The 16,288-nt window shown below is 37.9% G+C and overlaps 1 protein-coding gene across 3 annotated transcripts in view; it reads left to right on the top strand.

Annotated features, from left to right (window-relative positions):
* The window catches only part of KIAA1328 (KIAA1328 ortholog), a 178,132-nt gene that overhangs the window by 6,597 nt on the left and 155,247 nt on the right, over positions 1 to 16,288 (top strand). For all 3 annotated transcript variants that reach the window (XM_064438288.1, XM_064438287.1, XM_064438289.1), the window contains exons 3-4: positions 3,597 to 3,691; positions 12,847 to 12,962. In XM_064438288.1, coding sequence (XP_064294358.1) covers positions 3,597 to 3,691; positions 12,847 to 12,962 — 211 coding nt within the window. The remainder of the gene's footprint in view (positions 1 to 3,596; positions 3,692 to 12,846; positions 12,963 to 16,288) is intronic.

Below are 16,288 nucleotides of genomic sequence, written 5' to 3'. Positions count from 1 at the left end.
TAAAATCACTTTCTGTTTTTGATAGTAAAAGTGCATCCAAGCAGTAGGAGTAGCATTGTCAGTTGACGTTATCTTTGGCTCTGCTTCGAATTGCCTGGTCTACTCTTGTGACAATAAGTGACATTTTTCCTACAGTTTATTGCATTAGAAATTTCAAAGCAGTGTGATTTCCTGTGGAAAGCTATTCTGTATTCTGATAGGTCTTGCGATATTCAGAAATCTGTTGAGAGATACCATTTTTCTAACATGATTTGTGTAGTACAGTGGCTATGTAAGTCATTTGAGTACTGTTAAGTCTCCTGTCCTGTAGTCATCTTGGGCAAGTCTGGAAGTCACTAGGGTTTTAGATCCTGCCTGTAAGTGGAAAGATGCCAAACTTTTAACTGCTTCTGAATGACTGTTGTGGTCATGCAGTTAAATCGTGTTCTTCCTCTAGGCTAAGATGTCCTTCTCTGTGTCTTCTGTGTACTGAGTAAATGCCGTGTGTCTTTCATGCACGTTCAAAACTCTGATGTGAAGACAGATCCCTCAGTTCTCATTGCTTTGACAGTGTCATTGCCTTTCAAATCCTTCAGCACGATACGCTAATAACTAGTATTCATTTTTAGGGCCCATCCTGGACTACTTTCTACTTCTCTGTTTATCAGTACTTGGTTTTCAGAGGCTGGTATATACTTCCACTTTGCAAATGCTGCTGTTAAATGGCATGCAGAGACATTTCATAAATAGCCCCCATTATGCAGAATCTTTATGTAGAAGCATCTCTTCATAAGTATCTACAAGCCTGCTGCCTCATAGATGCCTTCATATGTCCCTTTAAAATCGATTTTGTTGTATTGTATTACTTTACATTGCTTAGAGAATTTTTACTCCTTTTTCCCTGTGAGAGCTGTTGGCGTAAGAATGGGCTTTGTTCTTTTTATACAATGCCTAATATGCCAAATCCTGATTTGAGACTCAAATGTGCTTTTATAAAATTGACAATAAAATGCATTCAAAGCTTTTTCTCTTCCTGTCTTTTTTTAACATTCTGTTTTACCTTGCCAAATCCTCATGGAAACTTCGTGCTCTAACTTTGAAGATAAACTCTGAGTTGCTTGAAACAAACAGAACAAATACTTGTTATGGAAGAGGCAGGTTTCACAAAGGTTTTTGTAAGGAGGTTTCATCACCAACAAAACTCATTTTCTTTAAGGTGTTGTGTATCTGTCTGGGGACAGTAGATCGCTTTACTTTAACATACTGTACACTGTTGTACTGGTAGGTAGTTCACCACTATGATTTACCAGAATCCTCTTTTGAAGAGAATGGAATGAGTTTTGCTCTAATATGAATCTCGGCAGAACTGATCTACCTTTTCTTCATACAAATAGACTTGGGTACCACAAAGTAGAGTGAAAGTTTTGGAGAGGGCTTCTAAAAGGTCTTGCTAGCTCTTCTGGTGCTTTTAATAAACCAGTGGTTTCCTATCCTGGTCTTGACCAAAATTTCCCATTTTCCTACTTCTTGTTTGACAGAATTTTCCTGCTTCTTTCATGCAGATTGTCATCTTCCAAGGTGTGATTGATAAAGTGAGAGGATCCTCCATTTTTGTAGTATATTTCATCCAGAAAATACTGAGTTAGGAAAATGTGTTCTACCCTGAGTTGTGTAGAAAGGACAGAAATCTGGAAAAGAGACTATATCATCTTGGACTATATCTCATTTATCATCTTGTTTTGACAGTGGAGCTGTTGCTGTGCATAATTCCACAGGTTCATTTTGACATGTGTTATAGTACAAGCCTGCCTTTGAAACTTTTTGTGTGCCATCTATCCATACCTGTGGGTGATACAAAAATGCGCAGACTAAGTTTTCAGATTTTCTTCTTCATCACACAAATGTTTGTCTGATGGTATGTACATAGACTTTGGTAATAGCTTGAGGTATCTTTTGTTTAAAATCTCCTTCACTAATCTGATCAAGCTTCTGCCTCTTTTTTGAGTGAAAAATGTCCTGTATCATCTTATTTTTCTTAAAGATGTTCCACCATCTAGCTGCTAAAAAAAAAATTTTCAGCATGGGAAATGGAAGTCCTTCAACCATATGGTTAGTCGAAGTTAAATTCAGTTAAGTTAAAGACATTCTCTCTTCATTTGTATGACTGTAAATACTGTATGTTTGGGAAGGAAACTGGGAAATCACATGTCCCCTTGAAAAGGCCTGAAGTCTAATTTGCCTTGTGAAACCCCAGTGTTTTGTGTGTGGTCCCGTCTCCTGCTCCCCCCCCGCCCCTGAGGAAAATACATGGAAGTTAAAATAAGAGTGAACTGAAGGGTCATGTTGGGTATAAGAGGAGTCTGTATAAAATCATCACCTCTTTCAAAAGCGACATAGTCCTTTAATTGTTTCAAACCCCTGTTCAAGAAGCAATTAGCTAAGAATGGAAGGGGGCACCTCCTCTCTGATGTGTGCAGGACAGCTGCCATTACTGCTAATGAGAGGAGAGAAACCGGTCATTGCTTTGTGTGCTCAGAGGTTGTTCTCTGCTGTATTGTGCTAACTTGGCCAAACTGCAAGGCATTCGGTAACATTCTTGTATCTCATGTTAAGCACTGTACGTACTCAGGGTGGTCTGTAACATTTGTAGGTTTGGAAAAGTCTAAACTGAAAATAAATAAGTCAGATTAAGTGGAGTATTTGAACTTGTCAATCTTGGACAGAATAGTGTAATTCTTATTGCTGTTTTCATCTTAGGATTCTTATTTTGTGCTTATTGCTAGCACTGGATAACTGAGTCACTGATGACAGGAGTTTTTGATTTAAAAAAACCAAACAATTTAGAACTTAGAACTGTTTCCCGCTTGGAAACACCCAGAGTAGGTAAAGCTGGTAATCTCAATAATACAATGGACTATTGCAAATGCGACCAGCAATATGCCCTCTGGTGGACATTGACAACAAATACTGCAGTTCTGAGTGTGATGAATGCGTTAGAAGAACTGAAATACTTGGATACATTAAAGGTCTGGTTAGAGAAGGAGTAATAAGTATGAAGGAAGCAAATAAGTGATTAAAAACAAATCAGTTACATGTGAAAGGGAGTGTACTTTTCTGTGTATTAAAAATCGTCTGAAATATGGATTTACTGTCTACTAACAATATATTGCATACCTTTTGCTGTTTTGTATGCTTTGATCTTAAATACTAAGGTGGAATGTTGTTTTTCTAACTCTTTATTTTAGGATCTTAACATAATGAAGTTGGAATTTGGATTTGGATATCTCTGCAATAGATTTCCAAGTCATGAGAACCAACTGCTCTTTATCTAGTATGAATCAATGAATAGTGTATGTCTTAAAACTTTACCCAACGTGTTTAGTATTGAAGCTAGCAGCTGGCATTTGAATTACGGGTCTCTTAAAAGAATTCACCACAATTTGGTAATTTGTTTCACTGAACTGTACGTACATTTTAAAAAATATGTCTTTTATTTCCAGTTGGAATTTGTCTACTTTCAATTAGTAGTTATTAGATCTTGAAATGCTTTTAATATCTTATTAAATATTTGCTCTCCTTTAAAGAGTGCTTTCTAAAATGTTACTTTAAATTTTCAGGTCACTAATGAAGGAGGAATGAAGAGTGCTTCTTTAAAGGACTTGTGTCCTGAGGACAAGAGGCGCATTGCAAACTTAATTAAAGAACTTGCCAGGTAAGAATAAGCATCACCTGAAAATGCTTTATATTTGAGGAGAGTCATTCCTCTAATTAACATAAGCAATGTAGAACTGCATTATGGAACTGAATAAGGTAATTTTTCTTGCTGGAAGAGATATGAACAATGAAGCACCCTGATTGTGTTTTCATTTCTTTCTGACCCCAAACTCCCTAAATGTATTGAAAACAAGAGCCAAAGTTTTGTGACCTGCAGTAGTTCATCCGTATAAACCTAGTCACAGGGCTAGGGTTTTGTTTGCTGCTTGTATCATGTGCTTTAAATAAACACATGTTGTCTTTTGGCAATCACAAACTTTGTTGATATGAAACTTTTGTAGTGCTTGTTCGTCAGGGGCAAGCTTTTATATGGAATGCCATGTTAAATGTGGATTGGTAAGAAGCCCCTGCTCTAGGGGTACCTGCTCAAGCAGAGGGCTTGGACAAGATGATCTCCAGAGGTCCCTTCCAACCCCTACTATTCTGTGATTCTGTGGTGATCTTGTGGCTGAAACATGTTAATCGGTATTCGCCGGTGTTTGCACATGTAGAGCAATTAAAAAATTCAGTGTAATTTTAATATATCTAGCCAAACTTTCTTTTGCTCTGATTAATTTCTTCAAGTTCTTCCTATCCTTTGAAAGGAGAGGTAGAAATATTGCAAGTTTCTCAGCTTTAGCAAAGGTTTTTTCTAAGTTGCATTCCAGTGCTAGATGCATTCATGAAGTTAAATGATGTGAAAAATAGGTTGGATTTGAGTGAGGAGGTTTTTCCCCCCCTCTCTGTGTCTCTAACAGTTCAGAATCTCTGGAAATCCTCTTCTTGCATAGTATCTGTAAAACTGAGGAGGAGCACATGGGGCTTTGGCAGGCTTTCACACAACATCAGAGGGGAAAGTCTTGTGAGATGATCTCAGGTCCTTTGGGATAAAAGTTAGTGTGCACACTAAGAATTCATACATGCAAAATTTTCCTAGAACAAAATGCAAGTTCTTGGGTGCCAATGAAATGTTTTATGCCGTAGAGTTTCTGTGTCTGTGCAATAATTGGAAAGCATTGCTGTCCTTTTTATATAGTAAAATTTGGGTAAAGAAATTAAGTTACTTGCTCAAGGTCATGCAATAAGTCTCTGATGCAGCTAGGAATATATTCTCTTTGATTATCCTCATTCAGTGAACCATTTTGCCTGCTAATAATTGTACCAATATATGATTTCTTGCTATACAGTATTTCAGTAATTTCTGAAGTTCTTCATGCTTGCAACTCTATTTTATCTTACCTCATGTGTTAGAAAATGTCTAGTTAAGGTTGTCATAAAGAGTAGATTGCTGGGAAGTGTGGTTACAAATTGTCAGATGTTGGAGCTGTTCGGACACTGTTGCCACTGTTGATATATAGAGGTATATTCTAATATTAAAAAAAGCCTTTTATTACATTGTTCCTCATAATACACTGCTCCCTAGTGAATAGTAGTACACTAACTCATTTGAGCATGGGATTCTTCTTAAATCTCAGATGCTGTGATTTTTCCCTGAGGACAGTTTGATATTTCTGCCTGACATTTCTTTGAAGAAAAATAGAAGGTGCAGCAACATTAATTTTGAAAAGTAAAATTAGTGGAACACTATTATTTTATACCTAGTTCTCTTTTATTTTTAAACCAAATCATATTTTTATTGGATGTAATTAAAAGTCCTTTGCAGAGTAATAGGGAAGTTGAACTTTAATTCCCCTCACCTCGTCACTTTTTAAAAACTCTCTGTAATTTTCATCCCTAGTTGTGCAATGATGGGTTTTTTTTTTTATATGCAGTAGAAAATTCTTGCTATTTCAGAAAGTAAAAAGAACCAGCAAAATGCTGGAAGTTTTCCAGGAAGACTGCCCTGCAGGAAATAATTAGAATAATGGAGATCTCACGTGAGTAGAGCTATACTTCACTGTTCTTTATTTTGCTACTATTTATGAAAGAAAATTATGGTGGTTGAGACTCATTCTTGCATGTTTTTGCAGGATGGTGGACAGAAATAGATTGGTCAATAACTGTCTGCGTAAAGACAGCTTTAAAGTGGTAAAATTCTTTGTGGAAACCAGTAGCAAAATATGATTAACTCCTGGGGCTTGAATTTCAACCAAGTCTTGCCTGAGTAGTTCAGGATATTGGTTGTTCCCGACTTTTTCCACTGCTTAATTCTCTTCCTCCAACTCTCATTCCTAATGTAGTTTTGGACATTTGGAAGATGTGTGCCTATGTGTTAGCTAATATGCTGCAGGGAAAGACTTTGTCTCGGTATGTGTAAATTCTAACACTGGCTATATTATTTTCCTTTCCTTTGACAAAATCTGTTAGTGGGCTGTAATGCTGTGCTGCTGGGGATTCCAGTGGCTGACCTCATGTTAGTGGTTAGGGACTTTATGAAATTGAATTTTGAGACAGGGTTGAAAGAAAGGACTCAGCTGTATCCTTTCTAATCCTTCTTTCTAGGCTAAATTATCTTAGTTTTTGCTCTGTGTTGCCACCTGTAAATCTAACCATTATTTTGCCTTTCTCTGAACGTATCCAGTCTATCTCACTCTTCAGCTGAAAAGAGAGAGGCAAACCAGATCCAAAGTTAAAAGACTCGAATGTTGTAAATTTTAATTTTGTTTTATTGTGTCCGCAGATTCTTTTTAAATTGTTTTTGTAGGTGAATTTCTGAGTAGATTGAGTCATGCCTATGAATGCCAAAGTGTTTTGTGAGTAAATGGGAAATTATTGAGTGTGAACAGCCATTATTTTCAAAAACCCACCAGTATGGTACCTTGGTGTTTTCACCACCATGCCAGCAGCACCTTGCTGAAAGTGGCAGGCACAGTAAGAGCAAATTTTAGCACTCCCTACAAGCGGAGTCCTTTTAAGAGGCAAAGAAGACTCTCTCAGAGCTTTCATTACTGCAGGCTACTCCTGAAGCATTCATCAGCTTATGTAATGAAATGAGCAGTGACATGGTGAGGGTCCTGAAAGATTCCTGCCCTCATACTCTGTGCCAGTGTCAGGACACATTAGCCTCTTCCAAGAGGGAGCAGCACAAGGTCCCCTGTGACCTAGCCAGTTGACTATTGAACATTAAGGATTTGCTAGCCGCCATGCTGAGAATGGTTACAAAATATTCTGGAGTAATCTGCAGCTTTTGAAAGCCCTCTCTGTCTTTGCATATGGCTGAATGGAGAGGGTCATAGCTCTCTTTGCAGAGAGAGTGAGTGTGTGCTTGCAAGCATTTACCTCACTCCTAACTGATATATAGCCATGTAATGTGACTTTCTGGCTACTACTAGAACATGTACATCATAAATACTTCTTCCCTGCTTGTAGAGCTCACATATGCTTGTAGAGCTCACATATGCTTGTAGAGCTCACATATGCTTGTAGAGCTCACATATGCTTGTAGAGCTCACATATGCTTGTAGAGCTCACATATGCTTGTAGAGCTCACATATGCTTGTAGAGCTCACATATGCTTGTAGAGCTCACATATGCTTGTAGAGCTCACATATGCTTGTAGAGCTCACATATGCTTGTAGAGCTCACATATGCTTGTAGAGCTCACATATGCTTGTAGAGCTCACATATGCTTGTAGAGCTCACATATGCTTGTAGAGCTCACATATGCTTGTAGAGCTCACATATGCTTGTAGAGCTCACATATGCTTGTAGAGCTCACATATGCTTGTAGAGCTCACATATGCTTGTAGAGCTCACATATGCTTGTAGAGCTCACATATGCTTGTAGAGCTCACATATGCTTGTAGAGCTCACATATGCTTGTAGAGCTCACATATGCTTGTAGAGCTCACATATGCTTGTAGAGCTCACATATGCTTGTAGAGCTCACATATGCTTGTAGAGCTCACATATGCTTGTAGAGCTCACATATGCTTGTAGAGCTCACATATGCTTGTAGAGCTCACATATGCTTGTAGAGCTCACATATGCTGTTTGCTTTTGAATGAACAGAGGCATTGACTAAGTGACATAGAATGGTTCATGAAAGTTTAATTTTTGTTTTTAGTGGTGAGAATTGCCATCTAACTACTTTACATTCTTTCTTTCTTTAGATAAGATAACAGGGAGCCAGGTCTTTTTCCATGTTTGCCTTTGCAAACAAGTCTTCTGAAAGCAGTTTAGGTAGAAAGGTATCATAATGCGCTTATCCACCCAAGGGAGGGAGTGATTGACTTTTTCAAATGAGATACAAGATGGGTTTTGCTATTAGATTAGCGTCTTTCTGGCAAAGACCACTGGCATGCCCAGAATGACTTGTACCCAGCAGCTAGTAAAACAGCCATAAAACAGCCTTCTGTTCCTTATTGAGAAAGTGCTTCCTCCTTCCCAAGACCTTGGATTCCTAAATCCTTTGCAGGGTGCTGACAGTCTGGGAATGCAAGTCTCTTATACTGGCATTGCTTTATGTGGACTTTTTATCCTGATACGAAGATGAAATTGACCAACTAAAATTGAAATTTTTCCCACAGAAGGTGAAGATGGGAATCAAAACAGAAGGTTAATTTGGTTACAGAACTGGAAACCATTACAGAGGAGGACAGTAAAACTATTGTAGCGTATATCTGCTGTTTAAGCGGGGTGTTTCCCCCCCCCCCCAGCACTTAGGATCTTTGAAGGACAACTTGTCTGTGGAAGCCCATATTACAAATCTGCAGTGTTTGGCCTTTTGGGTTGCCTTCTCTCCTGGGTTACACTACCTCGTATTTAACCAAATTGGTTCCTGGATTTGGCTTCAATGTCAAGATCTTTTCTTTTTTGTGTGTGTGTGCTACTTTAGGAGACAGTATTGTGCTGCAGTTCTCTTTATTGGTCAGGCACTGAGACTACAAATGAGATGTCCCTAAGCTTGCTGGAAATTACTTCTTGTTGATAGGTAAAGCATGCATAGCATTATTGTATCACCAATCACACTTACCTTTTGTGCTTAAAAAGTCATTTGCAGCTATAAATTCATGCTGTGAGATTTAGTTTTGTATTATTTTTCAAGTTGCATATCATAAAACTTATCCATTGTGCAGCAATTTCAATTATGTTTTGGGATCGTTGGGGTTTTTGTTATTTTTTAAATTTATACAAACTGCCCGTGATACTTGAGTAAAATGTATCAGATTTGTGAACAGTGTCCTTACACAAAGAATGCTACCACTCTCTTTTCCTGCAGTGCTGGTAGTAAAAGTAATTTTTTTCTGCCAGAGGCATGTTGTGATCAACTCTGGTATGAAAACTTCTTGTTTCATCACTTTGGAGCACTTCTTTTACTTGTAATACTTGATTTCATTCCATGAATCCTGTGTAGGCTTAGCTCTTTGGGTGATGCCCTTATCTTGGTCCCTGCTTCATGTTTCCTCCCCTGTGGTCTTGCCTGTTCCAGATGCCATTCCCTGCTTGGAATTAAAACCTGTAATTTTGGAATGGTCACCAAAGTATTTTCATTTTTGCTAGCTAGCTTGCAGACTAATGCCAGGTGAGTGTCCCCTAGAAGATAAATGCTCCTAACAAGTGTAGGACTGATCAGTGAAATTTCCGGTGTCTGTGTCTCTGCTTTTTGTTTTTGTTTTCTGTCTTAACTTGCTTAGCCATAGTTCTTAATGAATTCAGATTTCTCTTGATAGTAGCTCAATTTTTTCTAAATTTTTTTAAAAGAGCTGATAAAGCAAATTAGTGTGTTTTTTTTTCTTTTGTAAAGCTTGTAAGTGTCTTCAGTCAGGAAGAGTTCTTTTGAGTTTTGTCCCTAGTGACTCTTTCTTGCACATGCCAGTTTTTCATTAGACAAATAAAACTTGAAGTGCTGTTGACCTGTACAGTGCTTCAAAAATTCCACCTGGAGACCATCAATCCTGCTTACTCAGAGGAATGAGTCAGTGTCATCAGCAAACTTGATCAATTCCTTCTTCAGATCTGACAGTCAGAACTAGTAGTATCAGCAGTAGACTTGGGAGGACACCATAATAATTGGAATTCATGAATTAGGAATTAAATTGAACCCAAAGGTGGATATCCTAGGAGGGTTTTTTGTCAATATATCATATGTGTGTGAATTTCCTTTTCCTACAGAGGCTCCTGTGAAAAGAAATTAAAATCTTTACCTAGATGCGTTTAGGATTACATAACCTTTGAAGTGTTGAATTTAAAACAAATCTTGAACAAAGATGGTGTGTGTCCTATGACACAAGATAGGTGAATGTAAATAGCATGCAAGAAAATGTTGCAGAAACTGGACAGCAGGAGTAGTTCTACTGATTTATCGTCTTTGCTCTCAGCTGTCAGTCCTCTGCTCCTTGAAGCAATGATAACAGAGCTGGACACCAATGTGTTGCCCAGTGGAGCAGTTGTGCCCTTTGTACGTGCAGTACCTTCATTCTTTCACTGCTCTTTTCTGACTATGAGCAGATGAAAAGCGGGTGAGAAATCCTTTTGAGGAGCATTGTGAGCCTTGTAATGTCTCTGGCATCAGTGAAGTCCTTCTTAGTTCTGCTAAAAATCATCTGTTCTTTACAGCCAGAAGGCAAAGAAATAAGTATATAAAAAAAAATCTCACTGAGCTATATATAGGATGTGACATAAACCCAGCAGAATCTGATGACATTCTTGTATTCCTTTTCTCTAACTTCCTTTTGCCACCTCCTGTGAGTAACTGTCTTCTATAACTTGCCTGCCCTTTATGGGCTGTCTCCTGCTTTGTGATACATAAACACATGCTGCCACATTTCTTCTAAGATCCCTTACTGTTCTCAGTCATTTACTGCATAAGATATGTGGCACGATATATTCATGTGTCTGGGGGTATGACAGCTTGCTGTGATCTGTGGTAAATACAAACACGCACGTGAATGTGATGCAGGCAGATACAAGCAGCAAATCACAAAATCTAGAGATGGGTAAAACCTGCGAGGTTTAGTCTAATTCTCTAGTGCTCTAGTCATTCGCACCTTATCTCATTTTCTTATACTGTTGTTTCATTTTAATATTCTTAGGTGCCAGTATGGCCAGTGTTTGTTTGTCCTGAACCTCTTCCTAATGCAGCATCATTCCTACAGTTAGTAAGCAAGCTTCCTTATATAGTGCCCCATAGATGATACTTGTCCTCTCTTTTTCCCTTCTGATCTTTTTTTGCCCTGTTCTTGTTTCCTTCTTGTCTTTCATTCACATGGTCTTTGCTGTCTTCATTGTCTTTTTCTAACTGATGGTTTTTATTCTGTTCTCTACTCTTTTTTTTTTTACCCTAAGAAAGCATTCTTGCATCTTTCACTGCTTACATGAAGGAAGGTCATATATGTATTTGTGATGGAAGGTCATACATGCTGTAGTCGCTTCCCTGATTGCTTTAGATTCAGAGAAAACAAACTGGTTGTGGTTAGATGCAGAAGCCTGGGCATGCAGCCTGTGTCATATATACTGTAGTTGTAACTGCATCAGGGAGCAAGGATGTGTAGTAGATAGTTTTCAAAAGATTGTTGCCTGCTTAACTAAGGACTACATAGGTGTTGGGAGGGATCCAGAGTTAATACAGCTGGTTCCCTCTTATTTTCTGATTATTTTCTGATGTGTGCACCCCCCTTTTGACAGCCTTTGTGCGAAGGGAAAGGGGCCTAGAGATGAGCTGATGAACACTGCTGGGGACAGGATTGTAAATTAGACTTTGGGCATATAACTAGTGGAATGGGCTTATGCTAAATCCATGTCCCTTTTGTGTAATTTAGAAACTTTGCAATTAATAGTTTGTTCTAAGCTTTCAACCCACTCTAACTTACGCAATTTTTCTCCCTCCAGGTTTGTAGGGAATAGGTGTGAGTTTCAGTATTAATTATATCCAACTTCATGCAGCCTGTTTGAGCTGTTGTGGGAAGAACTGTGGGTTGATCTTAGAGTTGGGGAATACTGTCTGTCTATAGTTCACCCCAGGGGGGGTCACCCAATTGTGGTATTTATGGTTTTTCTACTGGAATATCAAAACAACTCCATGCCTTCTTGAGGGAAGCGTCATAATATCAAATGGATGGCTTGGTCTCTGAATTGATTTGTTAAAAACGTGAATGAGTGTCATGGGATGACTGGAAGGCTTAGTCCAATGCCTGTGTGTATATGTGTGTGTATATATATGTATAATATTCTCCCCCCCTTTCGTCTTCCTATAAGATTATTCCACTTAAAGGAAGTTAAAATTCAAGTTTTCTGAAAGTTGTACTGCTTTGGTCTCCTGTCACCTCTGTTGTGGCAGCTGTTTCATCATCATAAAAGACTGAACTTTAAGAGCCTTCAGCAACAAAAATTACCTAAGTGCAGAGCAATAATATTTATTAGTGTAAGCTCATTACTTAATATTTTTGTAGAACTTTTACAGAACCATGATTTCTAAGCTGTGGTTTTTAGCAGAGTTACAGAATCATCTGTGCATAATGGTCTTCTTGCCTACGTGATATCAGAATAATTGTTTTTACAGCCTGCTCTGGAGGTGCAGAATAAATGATCATTGTAAACCTTTCTTACGGTGTCATATTTTAATCTTGATCCAATTATTTACACTGAGCAGCAAGATACAGGGTGCCATGGCCCAGACAGGAAGGAAAATTTACTCCTGTGGCTTTATATTTTAAAATCCCCAGAAGAGGACAAACTGTTTTGTTTGGAGAAAACTAACAAGAAAAATGATTCCTTTCCTGGACTTATATTTGACCAGTAAATGTGAAAGCAGGATTACTTTTTAGATTAAGAAACAGAAAAGTTTTTTCAATTTCCTTCCTGTCTCAGCAGCTAAGCTCTCCCATTTGAGTTGTCTGTCTACATGCCCACGGCTTGTAAGGATTCCAGTGTGTCTTTGTTGTGGCTGCAGGGAATCAGACTGCACAAATCTAGTTGTGGATTCAGGTCCCTACTTTTTTTGTTCCATGCTGCCCACTAATGTGCATGTACCCTAGTGAGACCAGTGTCTTTTTAAAAATAATGTATTGCATAAAGTCATATGCATCTTCCACTGCAATTTAGTGAAATAAACATGAGGAACTAACCTGTTTAAGGGTGGAGAAGGTGATATCCATTTACCTGGGAAGCAGAGGAGTTGGAATTCAGGAACTATGACTATGAGCAAGTATTTTATTTCTTTCAAATTCTTTTCAGGGTAAGTGAAGAAAAGGAGGTGACAGAAGAACGGCTGAAAGCTGAACAAGAGTCATTTGAGAAGAAGATCAGACAGCTAGAGGAACAGAATGAACTTATCATCAAGGAAAGGGAAGATATCCTTTAAAAATATGTGCAGGGGCTCACTGTCTGAAATAAAAAGTGAACTACAGAGAAATAATTGTTCTAATTTATGGCAGAGAATAAATCTGCATGTGCTGCCATTCAAAAGCAATCAAAGAGATGACTTGTCAGCATGTGATGCTCGTTCATTTGGGCTTAAAACTGCCATCCAGCTGTTCCTATGATGTTGTTTTGCTATGAAATAGATATTTGTCAACTAAAAATGACAATAAGGAATTTATGCATTAAAATATGGTTATAGATTTTTTCTTAATCCTGTTAGGTTGTTGTAATCGAGGTCTAAAACTTGCATGGTATTCCAGTGCTCTCCGTGTCCAGAGAAAGACAACTTACACTGAAGGCATTTAAACTGTATAGATGTACTAGGAGGTTTAGCCAGTTCAAAGTTTTTTTGGTGTAGCTTTTGTTTGTTTGTTTATATATAAAGTTAGCTGATTCTCTTTTCTTTCAGTCTGTGGCTTCCATTTTTGTTAAGCTGTATATGCTTAGTCCCAATCCTGGAATATCACATGCAGAGTCAATATTATAGGAATTAAAATTTCCTTTCTGTGTGGTATGTAGACCTTCACAAAATTCTCTTGTTCGTTTCTCTTCCAAATCGTTGATACTGATGCCTTCTTGTTTAAGTCTTCAGAAGGCTAATAGTGGACTACAGTGGGATATGGAAGAGACAGTGCTGCAACTACAGGAAAAGCAAATAGTATATGATTCATCAGGAGTTGTATTTCAAATAGGAAGGCTACTAATGCAGTTTTAAAAAACATTGATGAAACCTAGTGTGCAATACTGTTTTCAGTCCTAAGTCATCCCTTGTTCAAATGAAAAATTAATTTAGTGACAAAAGTTTTGGAGAAGGGCTACTTAAGATGATGGGGACCCTGGAGAAGCTCTTTTTTGAGAAGATGCTGAAGTGTCTGTGTGTATGATTATGTATAGTGTGACTGGCCATATGGAAATAGGTTGAGGTGATGGTAAGCTGCATAGGGGGAGAGACAATGCTAAGACAAAAAGGGACTTTTTAAAGCTATAGGCCAGCATAGGAACAGAAATAAATGGAGACAGACAGTCCACAGACTTAAATGTGAAGTTAGAGGAGGGTTCTTGAAATGTTGAGCAATCATATTTCAGTTTAGCATTGGAAGGCTTAACAAAGTTTTTTTTAATGATGGAGCTTGGTTGGCTTATGAAGGGGAATTCAGTGGTATGTTGTCTCTGTCAGAGGGGGATTGCCCTTGATGACCCAGAAGATCCCTTGTAGCACAGTGGCACGTACACAGATAAAAAGAATTTGGTCTGTTTGTACTGAAGAATATACACATCAATAAGCTTAGCTGGGCATGCAACAGTTCCTGGGAAATATCAAATCTGATGTATTTAAGAGCCATTAGATGTGACTATAACTCTTTTACATTGATTTCTCTGAAGTCAGTATTTTGCCGTATATTATGTCTTGTGTATTCAGCTAGCTCATGAATGTGGGTGGAATGTATGTTCCCAATTAATATTTTTTAAATTTATGCACATAAAGCTTTTACTAATTCTTTTGAGGTTTATTTGGCTCCTGGGAAGTGGGCATGGTTGCTTGTGGTTTTTTTTTGTGGGTCTTTTGGGTTTTTTATTTGTTTTTGTGGTCTTTTTTTCCCCTTTACTAGAAATAGATTGCACAAGCATGAATACTTTTGCAGAATTCTGGTAGACGTGGCAGAAGGTTAATGCATGCAATTTTACACTTCATAAAACTCTGTAAAATGTAGAAATATAAAACAAGGTTATAATTTAAAACAATATAATTTTAACTACTGCAATACTTGCCCATCATACATGAATGATTCAAGATCCTCAACGTACCTCTGATAAGTTAATTTTTTATTTTAAACTTGTTGCAGGGACAAGAAATGGTAGAAATGACTTGCTGAAGTTGAGGAGAGATTCTGGCTGTTTTCAAGTACAGCAACTTGAATTTCTTCAAGTTCTTCTGAAATGTACAGAGTTCACTTGCACATAAGATATCAGGGATATAATACGATAAGAAAAAACCTGCAAGTCTGGTAAAATCAGTTTTACTTACCTTTTTCTTCTTTCTTCCCCCAAAGCTAATTTATTCTCTATAAAATGACTTTATCTAGTCTAGTATTTAAAATTACCGTACAATAATAAATTGGTGCTTATGGTATAACTGCATCTATCCAGTGAAGTGTAATTTCAGCCTGGTAAAGGTTTAATTTGAATAGCACAGGGAGTGTGGTTTTTTAAAGCAACATGTGCTTTGTTGTTTGTTTTTTTTTTCTTAACAGTCTTGCTGCGTATGCTTTGTGTGCTTGAAATCCCTACTTTAAAGGCAGATTTTCCTCATTTTGTTGTGGTTGACTTTTTTTGAGAAGCTATGTGGACCCATCCATTTGAATTCATTGCTGATGAACCATGACAAAAGCTTGGGAGGGTAGGGCAGTAGGTGCAAAACTTTGACTAGCTTACCAGTGTTGAAAACTTAGTATCTGTCTACAGCCTAAGCATACATTTGCTTTGGAATTGTGCAGCTCTGTCTGGGTAGGGAAAACCAACTATAATCTCATGCAAAATTAAACGTCAATTCTATCCTTCCATTGCAGTTGAAACTTTGAAGTCTGAGTAGTTCTTTCTAGGGTATACTCTTAATGGAGGACAACCCTGATGAGCACACTCTGAATTATAAATAGGCCAGCCTGTTGTCAGGGTTGCCAAATATTTACTACAGAATTAAGGAAAATTAGGGATTTCAAGTAGTCATCTGGTCTACTCCTTTTCCCTAAAGCAGTGTTATTAGACCTGTCATATTATCTTATCGTTTGTTCAGAAGTAGGTATTTTTGGCTTAGTTTTTCTGAGTGTTCCCGCTTGAAATGGTGTTCTTTCAAAAGAAGGTTGATCTAAAGGGTTTCAACCAGTTCTAAAACCAAAAGAGGGTCAGACCTTTATTTTGTCTATAATAAACTGTTGTAGCGGGTGTTTTTGTAAGAAGTTCTAATGCAGCTGTTCTTTGGAGATGTGATGCTTGGTGGTGTAAGGTATGAGTGCTGGGATAACATCTTTTGCTGTTACTAATATCTGCCAAACTGGAAAATCCAGTAACAGGTGCTCCCATCCTTATGATGCCCTCCACAATGAAAGCCTCTTCATAGCTATGAGGATGTGAAAGTCCTGGAAAAAAATAATCTTCTGAATGGAAAGATTAAGCAGGAGGTAGAGTGGAAGACATAAGTGGAGGCTGTACTGGGGAAATGAGAGCTAGAATGCAGGTGGAAGGACAGACTTGGAAAAGG

Source organism: Phalacrocorax carbo, chromosome Z, assembly GCF_963921805.1.
Source record: "Phalacrocorax carbo chromosome Z, bPhaCar2.1, whole genome shotgun sequence".
NCBI lineage: Eukaryota > Metazoa > Chordata > Aves > Suliformes > Phalacrocoracidae > Phalacrocorax > Phalacrocorax carbo.
The sequence above is the reverse complement of the archived record's forward strand: the minus strand, read 5'-3'. Positions and strand labels throughout refer to the sequence as shown.